Source organism: Cherax quadricarinatus, chromosome 3, assembly GCF_038502225.1.
Source record: "Cherax quadricarinatus isolate ZL_2023a chromosome 3, ASM3850222v1, whole genome shotgun sequence".
NCBI lineage: Eukaryota > Metazoa > Arthropoda > Malacostraca > Decapoda > Parastacidae > Cherax > Cherax quadricarinatus.
The window spans coordinates 54,987,068-55,009,182 of NC_091294.1; the positions used below are offsets into that span (position 1 = coordinate 54,987,068).

Here is a 22,115-nt window from a genome sequence, read left to right on the forward strand (position 1 = left end):
ACCCACATGGGGGCCAAGATACATGGAGGGCTAAGATGATGGAGGTGGTACTGGAGAACTACATGTACCAACACGTAAGGGACACTACAAGAGAGAGAGGAGAGGATGAACCAGCAAGGCTGGACTTAGTATTCACCTTCAGTAGTGCAGATATCGAGGACATCACATATGAAAGACCCCTTGGGGCCAGTGACCATATGGTTTTAAGCTTCGAATACACAGTAGAGCTACAAGTGGAGGGAGAAGCAGGAAGGCCAGGACGAATGAAGCCAAACTACAAGAAAGGGGACTACACAGGAATGAGGAACTACCTGAACGGGGTTCAGTGGGACAGAGAACTGGCAGGGAAGCCAGTTAATGAGATGATGGAATATGTAGCAACAAAATGCAAGGAGGCTGAGGAGAGGTTTGTACCCAAGGGTAACAGGAGTAATGAAAAAGCCAGGATGAGCCCATGGTTTACCCAAAGGTGCAGGGAGGCAAAAACCAAGTGTGCTAGGGAATGGAAGAAATATAGAAGGCAAAGGACCCAGGAGAATAAGGAGAACAGTCGTAGAGCCAGAAACGAATATGCACAGATAAGAAGGGAGGCCCAAAGACAATATGAAAATGACATAGCAGCGAAAGCCAAATCTGACCCGAAACTGTTGTACAGCCACATCAGGAGGAAAACAACAGTCAAGGACCAGGTAATCAGGCTAAGGAAGGAAGGAGGAGAGACAACAGGAAATGACCGTGAAGTATGTGAAGAACTCAACAAGAGATTCAAAGAAGTGTTCACAGAGGAGACAGAAGGGACTCCAGAAAGACGGAGAGGTGGGGCACACCACCAAGTGCTGGACACAGTGCACACAACCGAGGAAGAAGTGAAGAGGCTTCTGAGTGAGCTAGATACCTCAAAGGCAATGGGGCCAGATAACATCTCCCCATGGGTATTGAGAGAGGGAGCAGAGGCACTATGTGTACCCCTAACAACAATATTCAATACATCTATCGAAACAGGGAGATTGCCTGAGGCATGGAAGACAGCAAATGTAGTCCCAATCTTTAAAAAAGGAGACAGACATGAAGCATTAAACTACAGACCAGTGTCACTGACATGTATAGTATGCAAAATCATGGAGAAGATTATCAGGAGAAGAGTGGTGGAACACCTAGAAAGGAATGATCTCATCAACAGCAGCCAGCATGGTTTCAGGGACGGGAAATCCTGTGTCACAAACCTACTGGAGTTCTATGACATGGTGACAGCAGTAAGACAAGAGAGAGAGGGGTGGGTGGATTGCATTTTCTTGGACTGCAAGAAGGCGTTTGACACAGTTCCACACAAGAGATTGGTGCAAAAACTGGAGGACCAAGCAGGGATAACAGGGAAGGCACTACAATGGATCAGGGAATACTTGTCAGGAAGACAGCAGCGAGTCATGGTACGTGGCGAGGTGTCAGAGTGGGCACCTGTGACCAGCGGGGTCCCGCAGGGGTCAGTCCTAGGACCAGTGCTGTTTCTGGTATTTGTGAACGACATGACGGAAGGAATAGACTCTGAGGTGTCCCTGTTTGCAGATGACGTGAAGTTGATGAGAAGAATACACTCGATCGAAGACCAGGCAGAACTTCAAAGGGATCTGGACAGGCTGCAGACCTGGTCCAGCAATTGGCTCCTGGAGTTCAATCCCACCAAGTGCAAAGTCATGAAGATTGGGGAAGGGCAAAGAAGGCCGCAGACGGAGTACAGTCTAGGCGGTCAGAGACTACAAACCTCACTCAAGGAAAAAGATCTTGGGGTGAGTATAACACCAGGCACATCTCCTGAAGCGCACATCAACCAAATAACTGCTGCAGCATATGGGCGCCTAGCAAACCTCAGAACAGCATTCCGACATCTTAATAAGGAATCGTTCAGGACCCTGTACACCGTATACGTTAGGCCCATATTGGAGTATGCGGCACCAGTTTGGAACCCACACCTAGCCAAGCACGTAAAGAAACTAGAGAAAGTGCAAAGGTTTGCAACAAGACTAGTCCCAGAGCTAAGAGGTATGTCCTATGAGGAGAGGTTAAGGGAAATCAACCTGACGACACTGGAGGACAGGAGAGATAGGGGGGACATGGTAACGACATACAAAATACTGAGGGGAATTGACAAGGTGGACAAAGACAGGATGTTCCAGAGATTGGACACAGTAACAAGGGGACACAGTTGGAAGCTGAAGACACAGATGAATCACAGGGATGTTAGGAAGTATTTCTTCAGCCACAGAGTAGTCAGTAAGTGGAATAGTTTGGGAAGCGATGTAGTGGAGGCAGGATCCATACATAGCTTTAAGCAGAGGTATGATAAAGCTCACGGCTCGGGGAGAGTGACCTAGTAGCGATCAGTGAAGAGGCGGGGCCAGGAGCTCGGACTCGACCCCCGCAACCTCAACTAGGTGAGTACAACTAGGTGAGTACACACACACACACACACACACACACACAGTGGACCCCCGGTTCACGATATTAATCCATTCCTGAGAGCTCATCGTAAACCAAAATTATCGGAAAGCGAATCAATATTCTTCATAAGAAATAATGGAAATCAAATTAATCCGTGCAAGACACCCAAAAGTATGAAAAAAAAATTTTTACCGCATGATTTATTAAGTTTAATGCAATATAACAATAACAATAATAACAATAGAATAATCACAATAGAATAATTGACACTTACCTTTAATGAAGATCTGGTGATGATTGATGGGATGGGAGGAGGGGAGAGTGTCGAAGTTTTTAATGTTTAGAAGGGGAATCCCCCTCCATTAGGACTTGAGGTAGCAAGTCCTTTTCCGGGGTTACTTCCCTTCTTCTTCTAATGCCACTAGGACCAGCTTGAGAGTCACTGGACTTCTGTCGCACAACATATCTGTCCATAGAGGCCTGTACCTCTCGTTCCTTTATGACTTTCCTAAAGTGGTTCACAACATTGTCAGTGTACAGGTTGCCAACACAGCTTGCAGTAGCTGTGTCAGGGTGATTTTCATCAAAAAAGGTTTGCACTTCAAGCCACTTTGCACACATTTCCTTAATTTCAATAGTCATTAGCACCCTTGGTCTCGATGGGTTGGCACTAGAAGCTTTCTTGGGGCCCATGGTGACTTATTTTGCAGAAACAAGCACCAAAAACAGTGATAATATGGATAATATAGAATGTACCAAATGTATCCTTAGATGCGCGCACACTGGCTGGCTTGTAAACACTGGACACGTCTCGTACGAATCGTATCGCATACCGGGTTTTGTAACGGGAACCGAGGCAAATTTTTTGCGATATAATGCTTCGGACACCGGATTTATCGGATACCGATGGCTTTGCAAACCGGGGATCCACTGTATATATACACCTACCATCTGACTTATGACCTGCTTGACATACGTCCACTCGACTTATGACCGTGCATCTGGCAGCTGGGCTGGGCCGGTTGATGCACACCACTGTACAATATTTGACAATACTCGCGGTGGCAATGAGTCATGCAGGCAGCATCAGTTTGAGTAACCCTGCCCTATCAGCAGCATCATACTGTATTAACTGTACTAATTGGACAGTAAATTTCACCATGGCCCCTAAGATGAAGTCTGAATCTTGCACTGGAAATTGTGGCAAGAAAGGCTCTTACTCTCCAACTCTCTATTTGTTTTCACTGTTGCGCATAAACCTGTCTGTATCTGTCTGCCTGTATATCTGTGTATCTCTGTGTGTGTGTTTATCTGTCTGTCTACCTGTGTGTCTGTCTTTCTGTCTACCTGTGTGTGTGTCTACTTGTGTGTCTGTCTTTATGTCTACCTGTGTGTGTCTTTCTGTCTACCTGTGTCTGTCTTTTTGTCTACCTGTGTGTGTCTTTCTGTCTACCTGTGTGTCTGTCTACCTGTGTGTCTGTCTGTCTGTCTACCTGTGTGTCTGTCTACCTGTGTCTGTCTTTCTGTCTGCTTGTCTGTCTCAGAGCCACTCATTAAGAGTGTAATTGGTCTTGAAGATTCCATATTAATAATGTAATAATACAATAATAATCACTGAGGTGTATTAAATGTGTATAAAATTTTGATATAGACATTTTGCTTAATCCATCTATGATTTCTTTTTCAAAATTATATAATAAACATGCTACATAACATATAAACATTTAAATTAACAAATATGAGATGTTTTTCTGGTTGGCTTGACAGAGTGAACAGAAACCATTCGTGTCCAGGCTGGTAACAACAACAACAACGTTTGTTTACATAACTCACCAACCTTCTACACTCTCATTCGTTTATTCATTTAAACTTGTTTACTCACCTCTCACTCTACATTAAGACTACAGATATTTTAAGGTAAGTAATGAGTGGACACGATTATTATATTATAGTTTAATAATAATATTATTATTAATATTAGTACATATGTATTATTGTAATAATAATAATAATAATAATAATAATAATAATAATAATAATTTTTAATATTATTAATTTAGGGCACTGGAACACAGATCCACTGTATAGCACTTTGTCTAGATTTTTTGGTTATCCTAGGTAATTTATACTATGTATGATAACTTCAATTACATGTACCTGTGAGAGAGAGAGAGAGAGAGAGAGAGAGAGAGAGAGAGATACAGAGAGAGAGAGAGAGAGAGATACAGAGAGAGAGAGAGAGAGAGCCACATTCAGTCAGCCAACCAAGCACCCACCCGGCCACCCACTCACCCAGCCACCTGGCCACCCACTCACCCAGCCACCTGGCCAAAGGAGAGCCAGCTAGCCAGCTATGTATTACACATGTTCCAGAGTTGTTTCTCTTTACTTAGGGTATAGGTTATACTACATTCTGGCAGGATAACACTACCAGTGGTATTCTCCCATTCACTCTGTCGACAATACATAAAGATAACAGTAACATATGATACTGTATGCGATGTAAAATTTACAATACAGTTCACTACCATGTATACATTATATACAGTACATAAATAATTAAAATATAACAATAGAAGTAAATTATGATAAAAAGAATGAAATAATGATTGTACATTACATTACAGTACTATGTAGGTAGTTTATATAGGAAAAGTTTGACATTATGCCCTACCCAGTATGTTGGCAATTTTCAAAGGTTCGACTTATGTCCATTTTGACTTTCGACTGGTTGGTCAGAACCAAGCTTGATCGTAAGTCGGATGGTAGGTGTATATACATATACAGTGGACCCCTGAGTTTCAGCAGCATCGACTTTCGTGAAATTTGACTTTCGGCAAGTTTTTTCGGCAAAATTTGGTCTCGAGTTTCGTGATTAGACTCGTGATTCAGTGACCGTCTGGTACCCGTCTGCCCGTCACCGCTCACACAAAGCCAGTCTCCCACACCATTCATGCTCAGTGTGCCATTGTTTACCAACACGTGACCATCACCCCACGGGTTCATACGTAATAATCCATTGTTTTTTGTGATTGCAACTGCTAAATAAGTCACCATGGGCCCAAGGAAAGCTAGTACAAGCCCTTTGGTAAAGAAAGCGAAGAACACGATCCAGAGGGATTTTGAAGGGTTTGAGGCAGACCCTGACCCTGCTGACCCCTCTGCCTGTTGTGGAAGGTGTTGTGGCATTGGGCAAGTCCATGGGGTTGGAGGTGAGTGACGGGGATGTGGAAGAGTTGGTGGAGGACCGCAGGGAAGAGCAAACCACTGACGAACTGCAAGAGCTTTAACTGGAACAGCATCAGACCACAGCTGAGGAACTTGCTTCAGAGGAGGAGGAAAAGAGAGTGAAGGAGGTGCCTTCTTCGGTGATTAAATCTTTGAGGGTCTGTCCCGTAGATCTACGGCTTTACGTTCAGGGTCCAAACCGTAGATCTACGTCATGAGCTCAGCTCACTCTGATAAACTGTGAGTGGTACATTTGGGCCTAGATATGAGAGAATACATCTATGTGGTATGTGTGCACCACATAAAACAGATCCTGCAGCACGCTGTGTATAATGAGAGGAAAAAAACTGAAATCATGATTTTTCGATTAAAACAGCGACTTTGCAGTGTTTTTTCGTATGTTTTTTATAGTTCTATTTGTGATTTCTTGGTCTCATTTGATAGAATGGAAGACATATTACAGAAATAGAGATGATATTGATTGGTTTTCGCACTGGAAATGGCTTGAAACTAATCTCAAAGTAGCAGAAATGTTAAATTTTTGCCGATATTCAAGAGTAAACAAACGACCTCACACGTCTAATACACGCCAGCTGGTGGGTCTAATATGCATTCACAAATATGGTGATGATATTTATACAATTATTACAGTATTGCATAACAGTAAATCTTCTATTTTTTGGTGTGAATAAAAATTCAATATGTGAATAAAAAATCAAAATGGAATTTATTTGTAAAGCCTCAAAACGTAACTAATGAACATAGGAAATGTTAGTTTAGTTCCAGAAATACCTACATTGTTTATTCTGGACCCTATTTTGAAATTGGAATATTTTGAACTTTGTGTTAAATTGGCCAAATTAACAATTTCCGATCACTTTAATTTGTAGTTGAAACAGTTGACTTGGCGATTTCTTGTGCTCAATCGATAGAATAGAAGTAATACTAGTGAAATAGCTAAGAATTTGGTTGACTGGAATAATGTAATTGGCCTAAAATGGGAGTCAATGTCAGCAAAATCGCCGATTCGTAAATATCGCTGACACATCAAAATTCGCGAGAGCATAATTTCGTCAATTTTCCATCAATTTTCATGCTTTTTGTTTTATTACCTTCACAAAAAGATTCTCTACCATTTCATAAGAAAAAATAACAATTTTTTTTTTTTTTTTTTGAAAATTCTTGGACACTGGGGCACCACTTCAGATTTGGGCCTTGGACTCTGAAGGGGTTAAGGACATGTGTTCAAAGTGGAATGAGTTGCAAAGTTTTGTTGAAAAGTATCATCCTGACCAAGCTGAAACAAGCCATATCTGAAACATGTTCAGTGACAAAACCTTGTCCCACTTCAGGCAAATCATAAAGAAATACCAGAAACAGACACCTCTGGACAGATATTTTGTGCGACAGGGGTCCAGTGACTCTCAGGTTGTTCCCAGTGGCATTAAAAGAAGAAGGGAAGTAACCCCAGAAAAGGACTTGCTACCTGAAGTCCTAATGGAAGGAGATTCTCCTTCCAAACACTAGTGTACACCTTCCTCCTATCCCCTCCTCCCATCTTCCATCCACCCAGAAGTCTTCACTAAAGGTTAGTGTAATGTAATTATTATTTTTTATATGCATTTACTTGATTTCTGATTGTTTTCAATATGTAAATCTTTATTTAATTTGAAAAAAAAAAAATTTTTTTAATATATTTGGGTGTCTGGAACGTATTAATTTTATTTCCATTATTTCTTATGGGGAAAATGGTTTCAAGTTTCGTGAATTTCGACTTTCAGCAGGCTCTCTGGAACAGATTAATCATGAAACTGGGGGGGGGGGGTCCACTGTATATATATAAATATATATATATATATATATATATAAATATATATATATAGATATATATATATATATATATATATTTATATATTTATATATTTATATATTTATATATTTATAAAGTAGAAGTGATGCAAGGAGGGAAGAGTATATGGAGAAAAAGAGAGAGGTTAAGAGAGTGGTGAAGCAATGTAAAAAGAGAGCAAATGAGAGAGTGGGTGAGATGTTATCAACAAATTTTGTTGAAAATAAGAAAAAGTTTTGGAGTGAGATTAACAAGTTAAGAAAGCCTAGAGAACAAATGGATTTGTCAGTTAAAAATAGGAGAGGAGAATTATTAAATGGAGAGTTAGAGGTATTGGGAAGATGGAGGGAATATTTTGAGGAATTGTTAAATGTTGATGAAGATAGGGAAGCTGTGATTTCGTGTATAGGGCAAGGAGGAATAACATCTTGTAGGAGTGAGGAAGAGCCAGTTGTGAGTGTGGGGGAAGTTCGTGAGGCAGTAGGTAAAATGAAAGGGGGTAAGGCAGCCGGGATTGATGGGATAAAGATAGAAATGTTAAAAGCAGGTGGGGATATAGTTTTGGAGTGGTTGGTGCAATTATTTAATAAATGTATGGAAGAGGGTAAGGTACCTAGGGATTGGCAGAGAGCATGCATAGTTCCTTTGTATAAAGGCAAAGGGGATAAAAGAGAGTGCAAAAATTATAGGGGGATAAGTCTGCTGAGTATACCTGGTAAAGTGTATGGTAGAGTTATTATTGAAAGAATTAAGAGTAAGACGGAGAATAGGATAGCAGATGAACAAGGAGGCTTTAGGAAAGGTAGGGGGTGTGTGGACCAGGTGTTTACAGTGAAACATATAAGTGAACAGTATTTAGATAAGGCTAAAGAGGTCTTTGTGGCATTTATGGATTTGGAAAAGGCGTATGACAGGGTGGATAGGGGGGCAATGTGGCAGATGTTGCAAGTGTATGGTGTAGGAGGTAGGTTACTGAAAGCAGTGAAGAGTTTTTACGAGGATAGTGAGGCTCAAGTTAGAGTATGTAGGAAAGAGGGAAATTATTTCCCAGTAAAAGTAGGCCTTAGACAAGGATGTGTGATGTCACCGTGGTTGTTTAATATATTTATGGATCGGGTTGTAAGAGAAGTAAATGCGAGGGTCTTGACAAGAGGCGTGGAGTTAAAAGATAAAGAATCACACACAAAGTGGGAGTTGTCACAGCTGCTCTTTGCTGATGACACTGTGCTCTTGGGAGATTCTGAAGAGAAGTTGCAGAGATTGGTGGATGAATTTGGTAGGGTGTGCAAAAAAAGAAAATTAAAGGTGAATACAGGAAAGAGTAAGGTTATGAGGATAACAAAAAGATTAGGTGATGAAAGATTGAATATCAGATTGGAGGGAGAGAGTATGGAGGAGGTGAATGTATTCAGATATTTGGGAGTGGACGTGTCAGCGGATGGGTCTATGAAAGATGAGGTGAATCATAGAATTGATGAGGGAAAAAGAGTGAGTGGTGCACTTAGGAGTCTGTGGAGACAAAGAACTTTGTCCTTGGAGGCAAAGAGGGGAATGTATGAGAGTATAGTTTTACCAACGCTCTTATATGGGTGTGAAGCATGGGTGATGAATGTTGCAGCGAGGAGAAGGCTGGAGGCAGTGGAGATGTCATGTCTGAGAGCAATGTGTGGTGTGAATATAATGCAGAGAATTCGTAGTTTGGAAGTTAGGAGGAGGTGCGGGATTACCAAAACTGTTGTCCAGAGGGCTGAGGAAGGGTTGTTGAGGTGGTTCGGACATGTGGAGAGAATGGAGCGAAGCAGAATAACTTCAACAGTGTATCAGTGTGTAGTGGAAGGAAGGCGGGGTAGGGGGCGGCCTAGGAAAGGTTGGAGGGAGGGGGTAAAGGAGGTTTTGTGTGCGAGGGGCTTGGACTTCCAGCAGGCATGCGTGAGCGTGTTTGATAGGAGTGAATGGAGACAAATGGTTTTTAATACTTGACGTGCTGTTGGAGTGTGAGCAAAGTAACATTTATGAAGGGGTTCAGGGAAACCGGCAGGCCGGACTTGAATCCTGGAGATGGGAAGTACAGTGCCTGCACTCTGAAGGAGGGGTGTTAATGTTGCAGTTTAAAAACTGTAGTGTAAAGCACCCTTCTGGCAAGACAGTGATGGAGTGAATGATGGTGAAAGTTTTTCTTTTTCGGGCCACCCTGCCTTGGTGGGAATTGGCCGGTGTGATAAAAAAAAAAAAAAATATATATATATATATATATATATATATATATATATATATATATATATATATATATATATATATATATATATATATTTATATATATATATATATATTATTTTTATTTTTTATTATCACACTGGCCGATTCCCACCAAGGCAGGGTGGCCCGAAAAAGAAAAACTTTCACCATCATTCACTCCATCACTGTCTTGCCAGAAGGGTGCTTTACACTACAGTTTTTAAACTGCAACATTAACACCCCTCCTTCAGAGTGCAGGCATTGTACTTCCCATCTCCAGGACTCAAGTCCGGCCTGCCGGTTTCCCTGAACCCCTTCATAAATGTTACTTTGCTCACACTCCAACAGCACGTCAAGTATTAAAAACCATTCGTCTCCATTCACTCCTATCAAACACGTTCACGCACGCCTGCTGGAAGTCCAAGCCCCCTATGTATATATATATATATATATATATATATATATATATATATATATATATATATATATATATATATATACAGGAGGGCCCCGCTTTACGGTGTTTCACTTTACGGTGTTCCGCTAATACGGTCATTTCAAATTATGACCAAAACTCGCTATACGGCTCCCTCCACCTGACTTTCTAATACGGTCACTGTGCCCCACCCTGTTTGTTTACGTTCTCCGTGAGCTCAGTAAGCACTAAGTCTCTCCATTTTGTCTGGAAACTCCAAAATTTCAAATGATTTTAAAAGTTATTTCATATTTTATATATACTCTGATAATTATACTTATGTATACCTGTACCTAAATAAACTTACATACTGTGCTGGCATGCAGGTACACATTAAAATCGGTAAGTGTCTTATGTCTCCAGACGTCATGTTACTAATGATAATAATAATCATCGAGTCATTTAAATGTCATATATTACGTTAATATACACATTTTCATTAATCCATCTATGATATTTTTTTCAAAATTATATAATAAACACGATGCATAACATACAAATAAGATAAATACACCCCACAGTAGAATAAATAAACATAAATGTGAGATGTGGTAGCAGACGACTTGCACAAGTGACGCCATATTAGAAATGATAATAATAATAATAACAATACTCACCGAGTCTCATTAAATGTCATATATTACGTTAATATACACATTTTCATTAATCCATCCATGATATTTTTTTCAAAATTATATAATAAACACGATACATAACATAAAAAGATGATAAATACACCCCACAATAGAATAAATAAACATAAATATAAGATGTGGGAGGCAGATTACTTGTACAAATGACGGCAAGAATAACATTTTCTCTAATCTAACATAAGAGAAAATGTGTTACTGGGGATAACTGTAGAAAATTATTCCTTTCGTATGTATGTAAGTAAGTTTATTCAGGTATACACAAATACAGTTACATAGATTATCATACATCATAACATATGTGTAGAGAACCTAGGATAACCCAAAAAAGTCAGTGTGACTTATTTCCATTGCCTTCACTCAGAGCTTCATTTCTTCTCAAAATGATGTTACATGAGAATGGGAGTGTTCTTCTTTATTAGTTCTACCGTATCAATGTAGAGACAACCTGTACACAATGTAACTTGTACACAAACCAGACATGTACACTTCGTTCGTTTACAAAACTTACGTTCGCCTGGTTTGTTTACATAACTCTGCGCCTGTCCCCTCTCATGTACTCATTCTTTCTCTCTCTCATTTATTCGTTTTATCTCATTTACTTACTCCTGACCCTACATTAAGACTACAAATATTTTAAGGTAAGTAATGAGTGAACTGTATATACATTTTATCTCTCTGGGATGCTTAAATATCATAGAATAGTATGTGTGGGTGGGGTGGCCTGGTAAGGTAGCCTGGCTGATTACCATACATACCACACTTGATTTCTTACAATAAATACTACTTGTCTCACCCTAGATTAAGACTATAAATATTTTAAGGTAAGTAATGAGTGCACTATGTGTGTATTGTACTTTTTATTGTTTTTTGATGCCTGGTTCTATTGCTAACTTAATATATGGTAGTGTAAACTTGTTATCTAGTGTTTGTATGCATTTATAAGTGGAAAAAAAGGGTGTTCCACTTTACGGCGGTTTCCGCTTTATGGCGGTAGCCTGGAACCTAACCTGCCGTATAAGTGGGGCCCTGCTGTATACAGGAAGGCCCCACTTATACGGCTGGTTAGGTTCCAGGCTACCGCCGTAAAGCGGAAACTGCCGTAAAGTGGAACACCCTTTTTTTCCACTTACAAATGCATACAAACACTAGATAACAAGTTTACACTACCATATATTAAGTTAGCAATAGAACCAGGCATCAAAAAACAATAAAAAGTACAATACACACATAGTGCACTCATTACTTACCTTAAAATATTTATAGTCTTAATCTAGGGTGAGACAAGTAGTATTTATTGTAAGAAATCAAGTGTGGTATGTATGGTAGTCAGCCAGGCTACCATACCAGGCCACCCCACCCACACATACAATTCTATGATATTTAAGCATCCCAGAGCGATAAAATGTATATACAGTTCACTCATTACTTACCTTAAAATATAGGGTGAGATGAGTAGTATTAATTGTAAAAAATCAAGTGTGGTATGTATGGTAGTCAGCCGGGCTACCATACCAGGCCAACCCACCCACACATATATTCCATGATATTTAAGCATCCCAGAGCGATAAAATGTATATACAGTTCACTCATTACTTACCTTAAAATATTTGTAATCTTAATGTAGGGTCAGGAGTAAGTAAATGAGATAAAACGAATAAATGAGAGAGAGAAAGAATGAGTGCATGAGAGAGGACAGGCGCGGAGTTATGTAAACAAACCAGGCGAAGGTAAGTTTTGTAAACGAAGTGTACACGTCTGGTTTGTGTACAAGTTACATTGTGTACAGGTTGTCTCTACATTGATACGGTAGAATAAATAAAGAAGAACACTCCCATTCTCATGTAACATCATTTTGAGAAGAAATGATGCTCTGAGTGAAGGCAATGGAAATAAGTCACTCTGACTTTTTTGGGTTATCCTAGGTTCTCTACACATATGTTGTTATGTATGATAATCTATGTAACTGTATTTGTGTATACCTGAATAAACTTACATACATACGAAAGGAATAATTTTCTATAGTTACCCCCAGTAACACATTTTCTCTTATGTTAGATTAGAGAAAATGTTATTCTTGGCATCACTTGTACAAGTTATCTGGCTACGACATCTCATATTTATGTTTATTTATTCTATTGTAGGGTGTATTTATCATCTTTTTATGTTATGTATCGTGTTTATTATATAATTTTGAAAAAAATATCATGGATGGATTAATGAAAATGTGTATATTAACATAATATACAACATTTAATAAGACTCGGTGATTATTATTATTATTATTAGCATTTCTAATATGGCTTCACTTGTGCAAGTCGTCTGCTACCACATCTCATATTTATGTTTATTTATTCTATTGTGGGGTGTATTTATCATCTTTTTATGTTATGTATCGTGTTTATTATATAATTTTGAAAAAATATCATAGATGGATTAATGAAAATGTGTATTTAACGTAATATACTACATTTAAATGAGACGATGATTATTATTATCATTACTAATATGACGTCTGGAGACATAAGACACTCTTACTGATTTTAATGTGTACCTGCATGCCAGCACAGTATGTAAGTTTATTTAAGTACAGGTATACATAAGTATAATTATCAGAGTATATATAAAATATGAAATAACTTTTAAAAACATTTGAAATTTTGGAGTTTCCAGACAAAATGGAGAGACTTAGTGCTTATTGAGCTCACAAAGAATGTAAACAAACAAGGTGGGGCGCGGTGACCGTATTAGAAAGTCAGGTGGGGGGAGCCGTATAGCAAGTTTTGGTCATAATTTGAAATGACCGTATTAGCGGAACGCCGTAAAGTGAAACGCCGTAAAGCGGGGCCTTCCTGCATATATATATATATATATATATATATATATATATATATATATATATATATATATATATATATATATATATATATATATATATATATATATATAATCTCCATGGGGAAGTGGAACAGAATTCTTCCTCCGTAAGCTATGCGTGTCGTAAGAGGCGACTAAGATGCCGGGAGCAAGGGGCTAGTAACCCCTTCTCCTGTATATATGACTAAATTTAAAAGGAGAAATTTTCGTTTCTCCTTTTGGGCCACCCCACCTCAGTGGGATATGGCTGGTGTGTTGAAAGTGAAGAAGATATATATATATGTATATATATATATATATATATATATATATATATTCTTTCTTTCTTTCAACACACCGGCCGTATCCCACCGAGGTGGGGTGGCCCAAAAAGAAAAACGAAAGTTTCTCCTTTTACATTTAGTAATATATACAGGAGAAGAGGTTACTAGCCCCTTGCTCCCATATATATATATATATATATATATATATATATATATATATATATATATATATATATATATATATATATATATATATATATCTCAAAATATTCAGTGCTCTGGGTGAGAGAATGTAGATCTATGTTTCGACAGTTAATGGGTTAACTCATGCAAATTACATTATTTGCATAGCATTAAGCAATAAACGTTTATATTATTATTATAAAAGTGTTTACCCCTTAATGGTCTGAACATATATACATGTACTATACATTCTTTCACCCAGTGCCCTGAATATTTAAAAAAAAATTCTTTTTTATAGAAATAGAACATTTTTCTAAGTGTATAGGATAAAAAAAAATTAGGGTCATTACTTACAGAGATATGTGGCTGTGAAGTTGGCAGTGGATGCTCATCTGACGGCCACATTGAGTCCTGCCCTCACTTTATTTGTTTTCATTGTTACACACACATGTCTGTCTGTCTATCTGTGTCAAGCTCTCGATCTGTCCATCTAGCTCTCTGTCTATCTGTCTGTCTAGCTCTGTTTATTTCTGTCTCTGCTTATCTGTCTCTCTGCTTGTTTCTCTCTCTGTCTCTCTGCTTGTCTCTCTCTCTGTCTCTCTGCTTGTCTCTCTCTCTCTCAGAGAGAGCCACTGTGAACCAACAGATATTCTTACGCATTATATCTACAAGCACAGTATAGCACTTTGTGTGGATTTTTTTGGTTATCCTAGGTAATTTACACTATGTATAATTGTATTTATGTGTACCTGTGAGACAGAGATAGAAAGAGACAGACAGAGGCAGGGATAGAGATAGACATAGATACAGATAGACAGACGGAGATAGAGCCACCCAGTCAGTCAGCCTGCCGAACACGTATTACACGTTCCAGAATTGTTTCTTTTACTTAGGGCATTGGTTATAAGACATTCTGAAAGGGTGTTGCACAAATGTTGCACATGGGTTATTATCGAGGTTTTTGATATTTCCTCTACCACTTATGGCCACATCTACCTCAGAGTCACTAAAATCAGGGTCAACATCACTTTCCTCTGAAAATGGGAGTGTTAACCCTTTGGGGGTTTCGGACGTATTAATACGTCTTACGACCCAGGGTTTTTGACGTACTAGTATGCCTAAATTCTAGCGCCCTCAAATCTAGTGAGAGAAAGCTGGTAGGCCTACATATGTAAGAATGGGTCTTTGTGGTCAGTGTGCACAGTATAAAAAAAATCCTGCAGCACACAGTGCGTAATGAGAAAAAAAAACTTCGTGTTTTTGGATTAAAACAGCGACTTTGCACTGTATTTTCGTATGGTATTTATTGTTGTATTCTAGTTTTCCTGGTCTTGTTTTATAGAATGGAAGACATATTACAGAAATTGAGATGATTTTGACTGGTTTTACAATGAAAAGTACCTTGAAATTGAGCTCAAAGTAGCAGAAATGTTTGATTTTTACCAAAGTTCAAAAGTAAACAAATCATGCCAAGCGTCCAATACACAACAACTGGTGAGTCTAATATTCTTTCACAAGTGTGCTGATATTATTTATACCATTTCTACACTAATGCAGTAGTCTGCATAACAGTAAATCTTATTTTTTTTGTAAGAATAAAAATTCAAAGTGGAAAGCCAAAGTAATATAAGAGGGGCCTGGGGACATGACTAACAAACAGAGAACTTGTTATTTTAGTGCCAGGAATATCTTTCTTGTTTATTCTGGGACCCATTCGGAAATTGGCATCTTTTGAAATTTGTGCGAAATTGGCAAAATTGCTAAATTCTGACCACTTTATTGGATAGTTGAAATCGATAAATGGGTGGTTTCTTGTACTCACTCGATAGAAAAAATGGAGTTTTAGCGAAATAGTTATGATTTTTATCGACTAGTACACTGGAATTGGCCGAAAATAGGGCTCAAAGTGGGCAAAATCGCCGATGCGTAAACATCTTCGAGACCACTAACTTCGCGAGAGCATAATTCCGTAAGTTTTCCATCAAATTTCATACTTTTGATGTCATTAGGATTGGGAAAAGATTCTCTATATTTTCATAAGAAAAAATTTTGTTTATTTTTTTTTTTTTTTTGAAATTTGGCCGATCCTGAGAACAAGTCTCTAAGAGGACCTGTCGACCCCCAAAGGGTTAATACTACATGAAATCAGCGAATCCCAGGTGTTTGCTGCAATGTTTGCTCTAGCTGGTGCTCATTTGAACTGGTACTCCCACAAGGTACTAAGTGGTCCCAGATTTAATACTGCACACACTGAGTGTTAAGACCCATTCTATGCTGACCAGTCATCTCAGGTCAGTCATGCCAAATTTGGAGGCAGGAAAAATAAAACGTTGATCTATGTTTTGGGCACTAGTGGTAAGAACGTATTTATATGTTTGGACTGTTTAGGGATTAATGAGCATTTTGTGCTCCTGCAATGTGTTGTTACGATTTAAACCAATTATCCACTGTAGTGCAACTATTGCAGAGCATGTGATAAGCTGCGATGTGTTGCATGTGACTCCTCGGTTATAATGATTGATGGATTCTCCTGGGGCAATATGACTGATTATCTATTCCTGCGTAATAATTACCCTGAAGTCAGTCGTTTACGAGCCCGTCTGGATTCTCAGCGTGGAAGTCGAGCTTATGCTTGTCAGTGCCAGCATAACTCTGTGAGAGAAACTAAGAACATCAAGAGTGAATATCATTTAAAATGGGTCTGTGGAGGACATTAAACATAATAAGGTTTGTTTTGACAAAGTAGACACATGTGCAACACTTGGGTATCTTTATTTAAGAAATGTTTTGCCACATAGTGGCTTCATCAGTCCTAAACAAAGAGGAACTGTGAAGATCAGATATAATCAACTCCAGGCTGAAGGACTGCTTACCTCAAACTCCTGATCTTCACCATTCTTCTTTGTACAGGACTGATGAAGCCACTGTGTGGCAAAACATTTCCTCAATAAAGATACCTAAGTGTTGCACATATGTCAAATTTATCAACTTGTCAGTTCTCTGAACCATTTATCTACAAGGTTAGTTTTGCTTAATAATAATTTACTCACATTGTACATAAAGTATTCTTGAAGAGATAATTCAGTTGTTTGCTGTGACAAAAAAATATATCTACTGAGGTTATGTCATTTTATCAACAATAATAATGCTTGTGTACTTACAGAATGTTAATCAAATATCAGAGGAATATTAGGGATTTATCATATTTTAATAAAAATCATAAATGTAAGCAGAAATAAAGTAATAACTAGTAATCAAGATGCAGTTATGTTTATGTAAGGCATAATAAAACTATACCATGTATCCCACCTGTGTGCACTCCTGTACCATGTATCCCACCTGTGTGCACCCCTGTACTATGTATCCCACCTGTGTGCACTCCTGTACCATGTATCCCACATGTATGCATTACTGTACCATGTATCCCACCTGTGTGCAATCCTGTACCATGTATCCCATATGTATGCATTACTGTACCAAGCATCCCACCTGTATGAACTCATTTAGCTCAGTGATATATCATTCAGCTCACAACTGAAAGGGCCTAGTTTGATCTGTGGGCAAGGCGAAATATAAAGGCACGTCTCCTTATACTGGCTGTTTGTTTAGCCATGGGCAAGCTGGTACCTGGGTGTTAGTCAAGTGTTGCAGTTTGCATCCTAGGGGAGAGAGAGAGAGAGAGAGAGAGAGAGAGAGAGAGAGAGAGAGAGAGGGGATAGAAGCATTTCAGTGGATATAAACACGCACTGCTTGACTTCCTGGGGCTGTCCTTGGTTATTAACCCTCTGGGGTTAATAATCCTAAGTCTTTTTTAATGCACTGCTATACTATGTAACCCACCTGTATGTACTACTAAACCAAGTAACTCACTTGTATGTACTATTGAACCAAGTAGCTCATCAGTGTGTACTACTAAACCAAGTAACCCACCTGTATGTGCTACTAAACAAGTAACCCACCTGTATGTGCTGCTAAACCAAGTAACCCACCTGTATGTGCTACTAAACCAAGTAACCCACCTGTATGTGCTACTAAACCAAGTAACCCACCTGTATGTGCTACTAAACCAAGTAACCCACCTGTATGTGCTACTAAACCAAGTAACCCACCTGTATATGCTACTAAACCAAGTAACTTACCTGTATGTGCTACTAAACCAAGTAACCTACCTGTATGTGCTACTAAACCAAGTAACCCACCTGTATGTGCTACTAAACCAAGTAACCTACCTGTATGTGCTACTAAACCAAGTAACCTACTTGTATGTGCTACTAAACCAAGTAACCCATCTGTATGTATATACTACTAAACCAAGTAACCCACCTGTATGTACTACTAAACCAAGTAACCCACCTGTATGTCCTATTAAACCAAGTAACCTACCTGTATGTACTACTAAACCAAGTAACCCACCTGTATATACTACTAAACCAAGTAACCCACCTGTATGTACTACTAAACCAAGTAACCCACCTGTATGTACCACTAAACCAAGTAACCCACCTGTGTGTACTACTAAACCAAGTAACCCACCTGTATGTACTACTAAACGAAGTAACCCAGCTGTATGTACTGCACTACAGTTATAAAACTGCAACATCAACACCCCTCCTTCAGAGTGCAGACACTGTACTTCCCATCTCCAGGAATCTAGTCCAGTCTGCCGGTTTCCCTGAATCCCTTCATAAATGTTACCTTGCTTACACTCCAACAGCATGTCAAATCCTAAAAACCATTAGTCTCCATTTGCTCCTATCTAACATGCTCACTCATGCCTCCTGGAAGCCCAAGCCCCTCGCACACAAAACCTCCTTTACCCCCCCCCTCCAACCTTTCCTAGGCCGACCCCTACTCGAGCTTTCCCACCACTACAGATTTATACACTCTCGAAGTCATTCAATTTTGTTCCACCGTCTCTACATGTCCAAACAATCTCAACAACCCCTCCTCAGCCCTCTGGATAATAGTTTTGGTAATCCTAAACCTCCTCCTAATCTCCAAACTATGGATTCTCTGCATTATATTCACACCACACATTGCCCTCAGACATGACATCTCCACTGCCTCCAGCCTTCTCCTTGTTGCAACATTCACCACCCATGCCTCACACCCGTACAAGTGTTGGTATAACTAGACTCTCATACATTCCCCTTTTTGCTTTCATGGATAAAATTCTTTGTCTCTACAGACTCCTCATTGCACCACTCACCCTTTTCCCCTCATCAATTCTATGATTCACCTCATCTTTCATAGACCCATCTGCTGACACGTCCACTCCAGATATCTGAATACATTCACCCCCTCCATACTCTCTCCCTCCAATTTGATATCCAATTATCCATTACCTAATTTTTTGGTTGTCCTCATCACCTTACTCTTTCCTATATACACTTTTAATTCCCTTCTTTTATATACCCTACCAAACTCATCAAGGGTTAAGGTACAAGTTTTAACCCTTAAACTGTCCAAACGTAGATCTACGTTTTTTCAACATTTGAAAGTATGTAAAAAACATAGATCTTTTTTTTTTTTAAATTTGAAAACGTGTAAATAAAACTTTGATTTTCCTTTTTTTTGTTGTTGTTGTTATATTTGAAAATATGTAAAAAAACGTAGATCTACTTTTGGAGCACTACGCATGTGAATGTAAATTTGTTTGGACAGTTTAAGGGTTAAAGGTACAAGTTATGCTGTATCATATTTAGTGATTGCCCAACTGTAATAAAAGATATGGGATTATATGTCTTGAACATCAGCCTATTTCTGAAAGCTGCTGTAACTGTTTGACTAGATTGGGAAAATACAGTAATATAAAATATTTGATCGCACCTTCAATATGCAATATCCTGCATGTTGTGCAAGTATTTCATTGATTCTTGTAATTCATTCTGTATTTTTTTTTCTATTTCCTCTATGTTGCTTCATATTTTTTGTTAATTTGTACTTTTGGAGTTGTAAGGCACATCCCAGGAAGGATCAGGAAGTGTGAAGAATGTTTTCAGTAGGAGAGGGGGTGTGTGGGTGTATTCACCTATATGCAGTTGCTGGGTAGAGTCACAGCTCCTGGCCTTGATTTGTGTGTGTGTGTGTGTGTGTGTGTGTGCGCTTGCTTTTTGTCAGTGCTTTTGTTTGTGCTTTTTGTTTGTGTATTTTTCATTTGTGCATTTTTGTGTATTTTTTTTATTGTTTTGTTTTGTGTATTTTTTGTGTGTGTTTTTGTATATATTTTTTTCTTAGATTGGATTGAGATTTAATGTAACGTAAGATCTATGAAAGGATTCAAAGACATTGGTTAGCCAGATATATACAATAGGGCCCCACTTATACGGCAGGTTAGGTTCCAGGCTACTGCCAGAAAGCAGACATCGTTGGAAAGCAGAACGCCATTTTTTCCACTTATAAATGCATATAAATGCCAGACAACAAGTTTAGACTAACTTATATTAAGTTAGAACTAGGCATTAAAAAAACAATAAAAAAGTAAAATACATACACAGTACATTCATTACTTAGTACCTTAAAATATTTGTAGTTTTAATGTAGGGCAAGAGGTGAAAAGTATTTATTTGTAGGACATCAGGTGTAGGTAGCCCTGGCTCCCCATCCCAAACTTAATATAGTGGACCCCCGGTTAACGATATTTTTTCATTCCAGAAGTATGTTCAGGTGCCAGTGCTGACCGAATTTGCTCCCATAAGGAATATTGTGAAGTAGATTAGTCCATTTCAGACCCCCAAACATACACGTACAAATGCACTTACATAAATACACTTACATAATTGGTTGCATTGGGAGGTGATCATTAAGCGGGGGTCCACTGTATATGATATTTAAAGCAGCCCAGAGAGAGAAAATACACAAACAGTACACTCATTATTTACCTTGAAATGTGTGTAGTTTTAGTGTAGGATGAGAGTTAACCCTTTCAGGGTCCATGCCGTAGATCTACGGCTTTACGTTGAGGGTCCAAACCGTAGATCTACGCCATGAGCTCAACTCACTCTGATAAGCTGTGAGAAGTAAATTTGGGCCTAGATATGAGAGAATACATCTATGTGGTATGTGTGCACCACATAAAACAAATCCTGCAACACAGTGCAAAATGAGAGGAAAAAAAAACTTAGACCATAATTTTCGATTAAAACAGTGACTTTGCAGTGTTTTTTGTATGTTTTTTATGGTTGTATTTGCGATTTCTTGGTCTCATTTGATAGAATGGAAGATATATTACAGAAATAGAGATGATTTTGATTGGTTTTAGTATTGGAAATGGCTTGAAATTGAGCTCAAAGTAGTGAAAATGTTAAATTTTTGTCGATGTTCAAGAGTAAACAAATGACCTCACACGTCTAATACACGCCAGCTGGTGGGTCTAATATATGTTCACAAATGTGGTGATATTATTTATACAGTTATTACAATATTGCATAACAGTAAATCTTCTATTTTTTGGTTTGAATAAAAATTCATTATGTGAATAAAAAATCAAAATGGAATTCATTTGTAAAGCCTGAAAACATAACTAATGAACAGAGAAAATGTTAGTTTAGTGCCAGGAATGCCTGCATTGTTTATTCTGGACCCTATTTTCAAATTGGAATATTTTGAACTTTGCATTAAATTGGCCAAATTACCAATTTCTGATCACTTTATTTTGCAGTTGAAACCGTTGACTTGGTGATTTCTTGTGCTCAGTCGATAGAATAGAAGTAATACTACTGAAATAACTAAGAATTTGGTCGATTGGAATTATGTAATTGGCCTAAAATGGGAGTCAAAGTTGGCAAAATCGCCAATGCGTAAATATCGCTGACACATCAAAATTCACGAGAGCATAATTTCATCAGTTTTCCACCAAATTTAATATTTTTTGTTTTATTACCTTTAGAAAAAGATTCTCTACCATTTCATAAGAAAAT

The 22,115-nt window shown here is 38.4% G+C and overlaps 1 protein-coding gene across 3 annotated transcripts in view; it reads left to right on the forward strand.

Moving 5' to 3' along the window:
- The window catches only part of LOC128684034 (cilia- and flagella-associated protein 418), a 177,875-nt gene that overhangs the window by 131,896 nt on the left and 23,864 nt on the right, over nucleotides 1-22,115 (forward strand). For all 3 annotated transcript variants that reach the window (XM_070091857.1, XM_070091859.1, XM_070091854.1), the window contains one exon: nucleotides 16,664-16,923. In XM_070091857.1, the coding sequence (XP_069947958.1) occupies nucleotides 16,664-16,913 (250 nt within the window). In that variant the 3' untranslated portion in view covers nucleotides 16,914-16,923. Of the gene's footprint in view, nucleotides 1-16,663; nucleotides 16,924-22,115 lie in introns of those variants that run through there.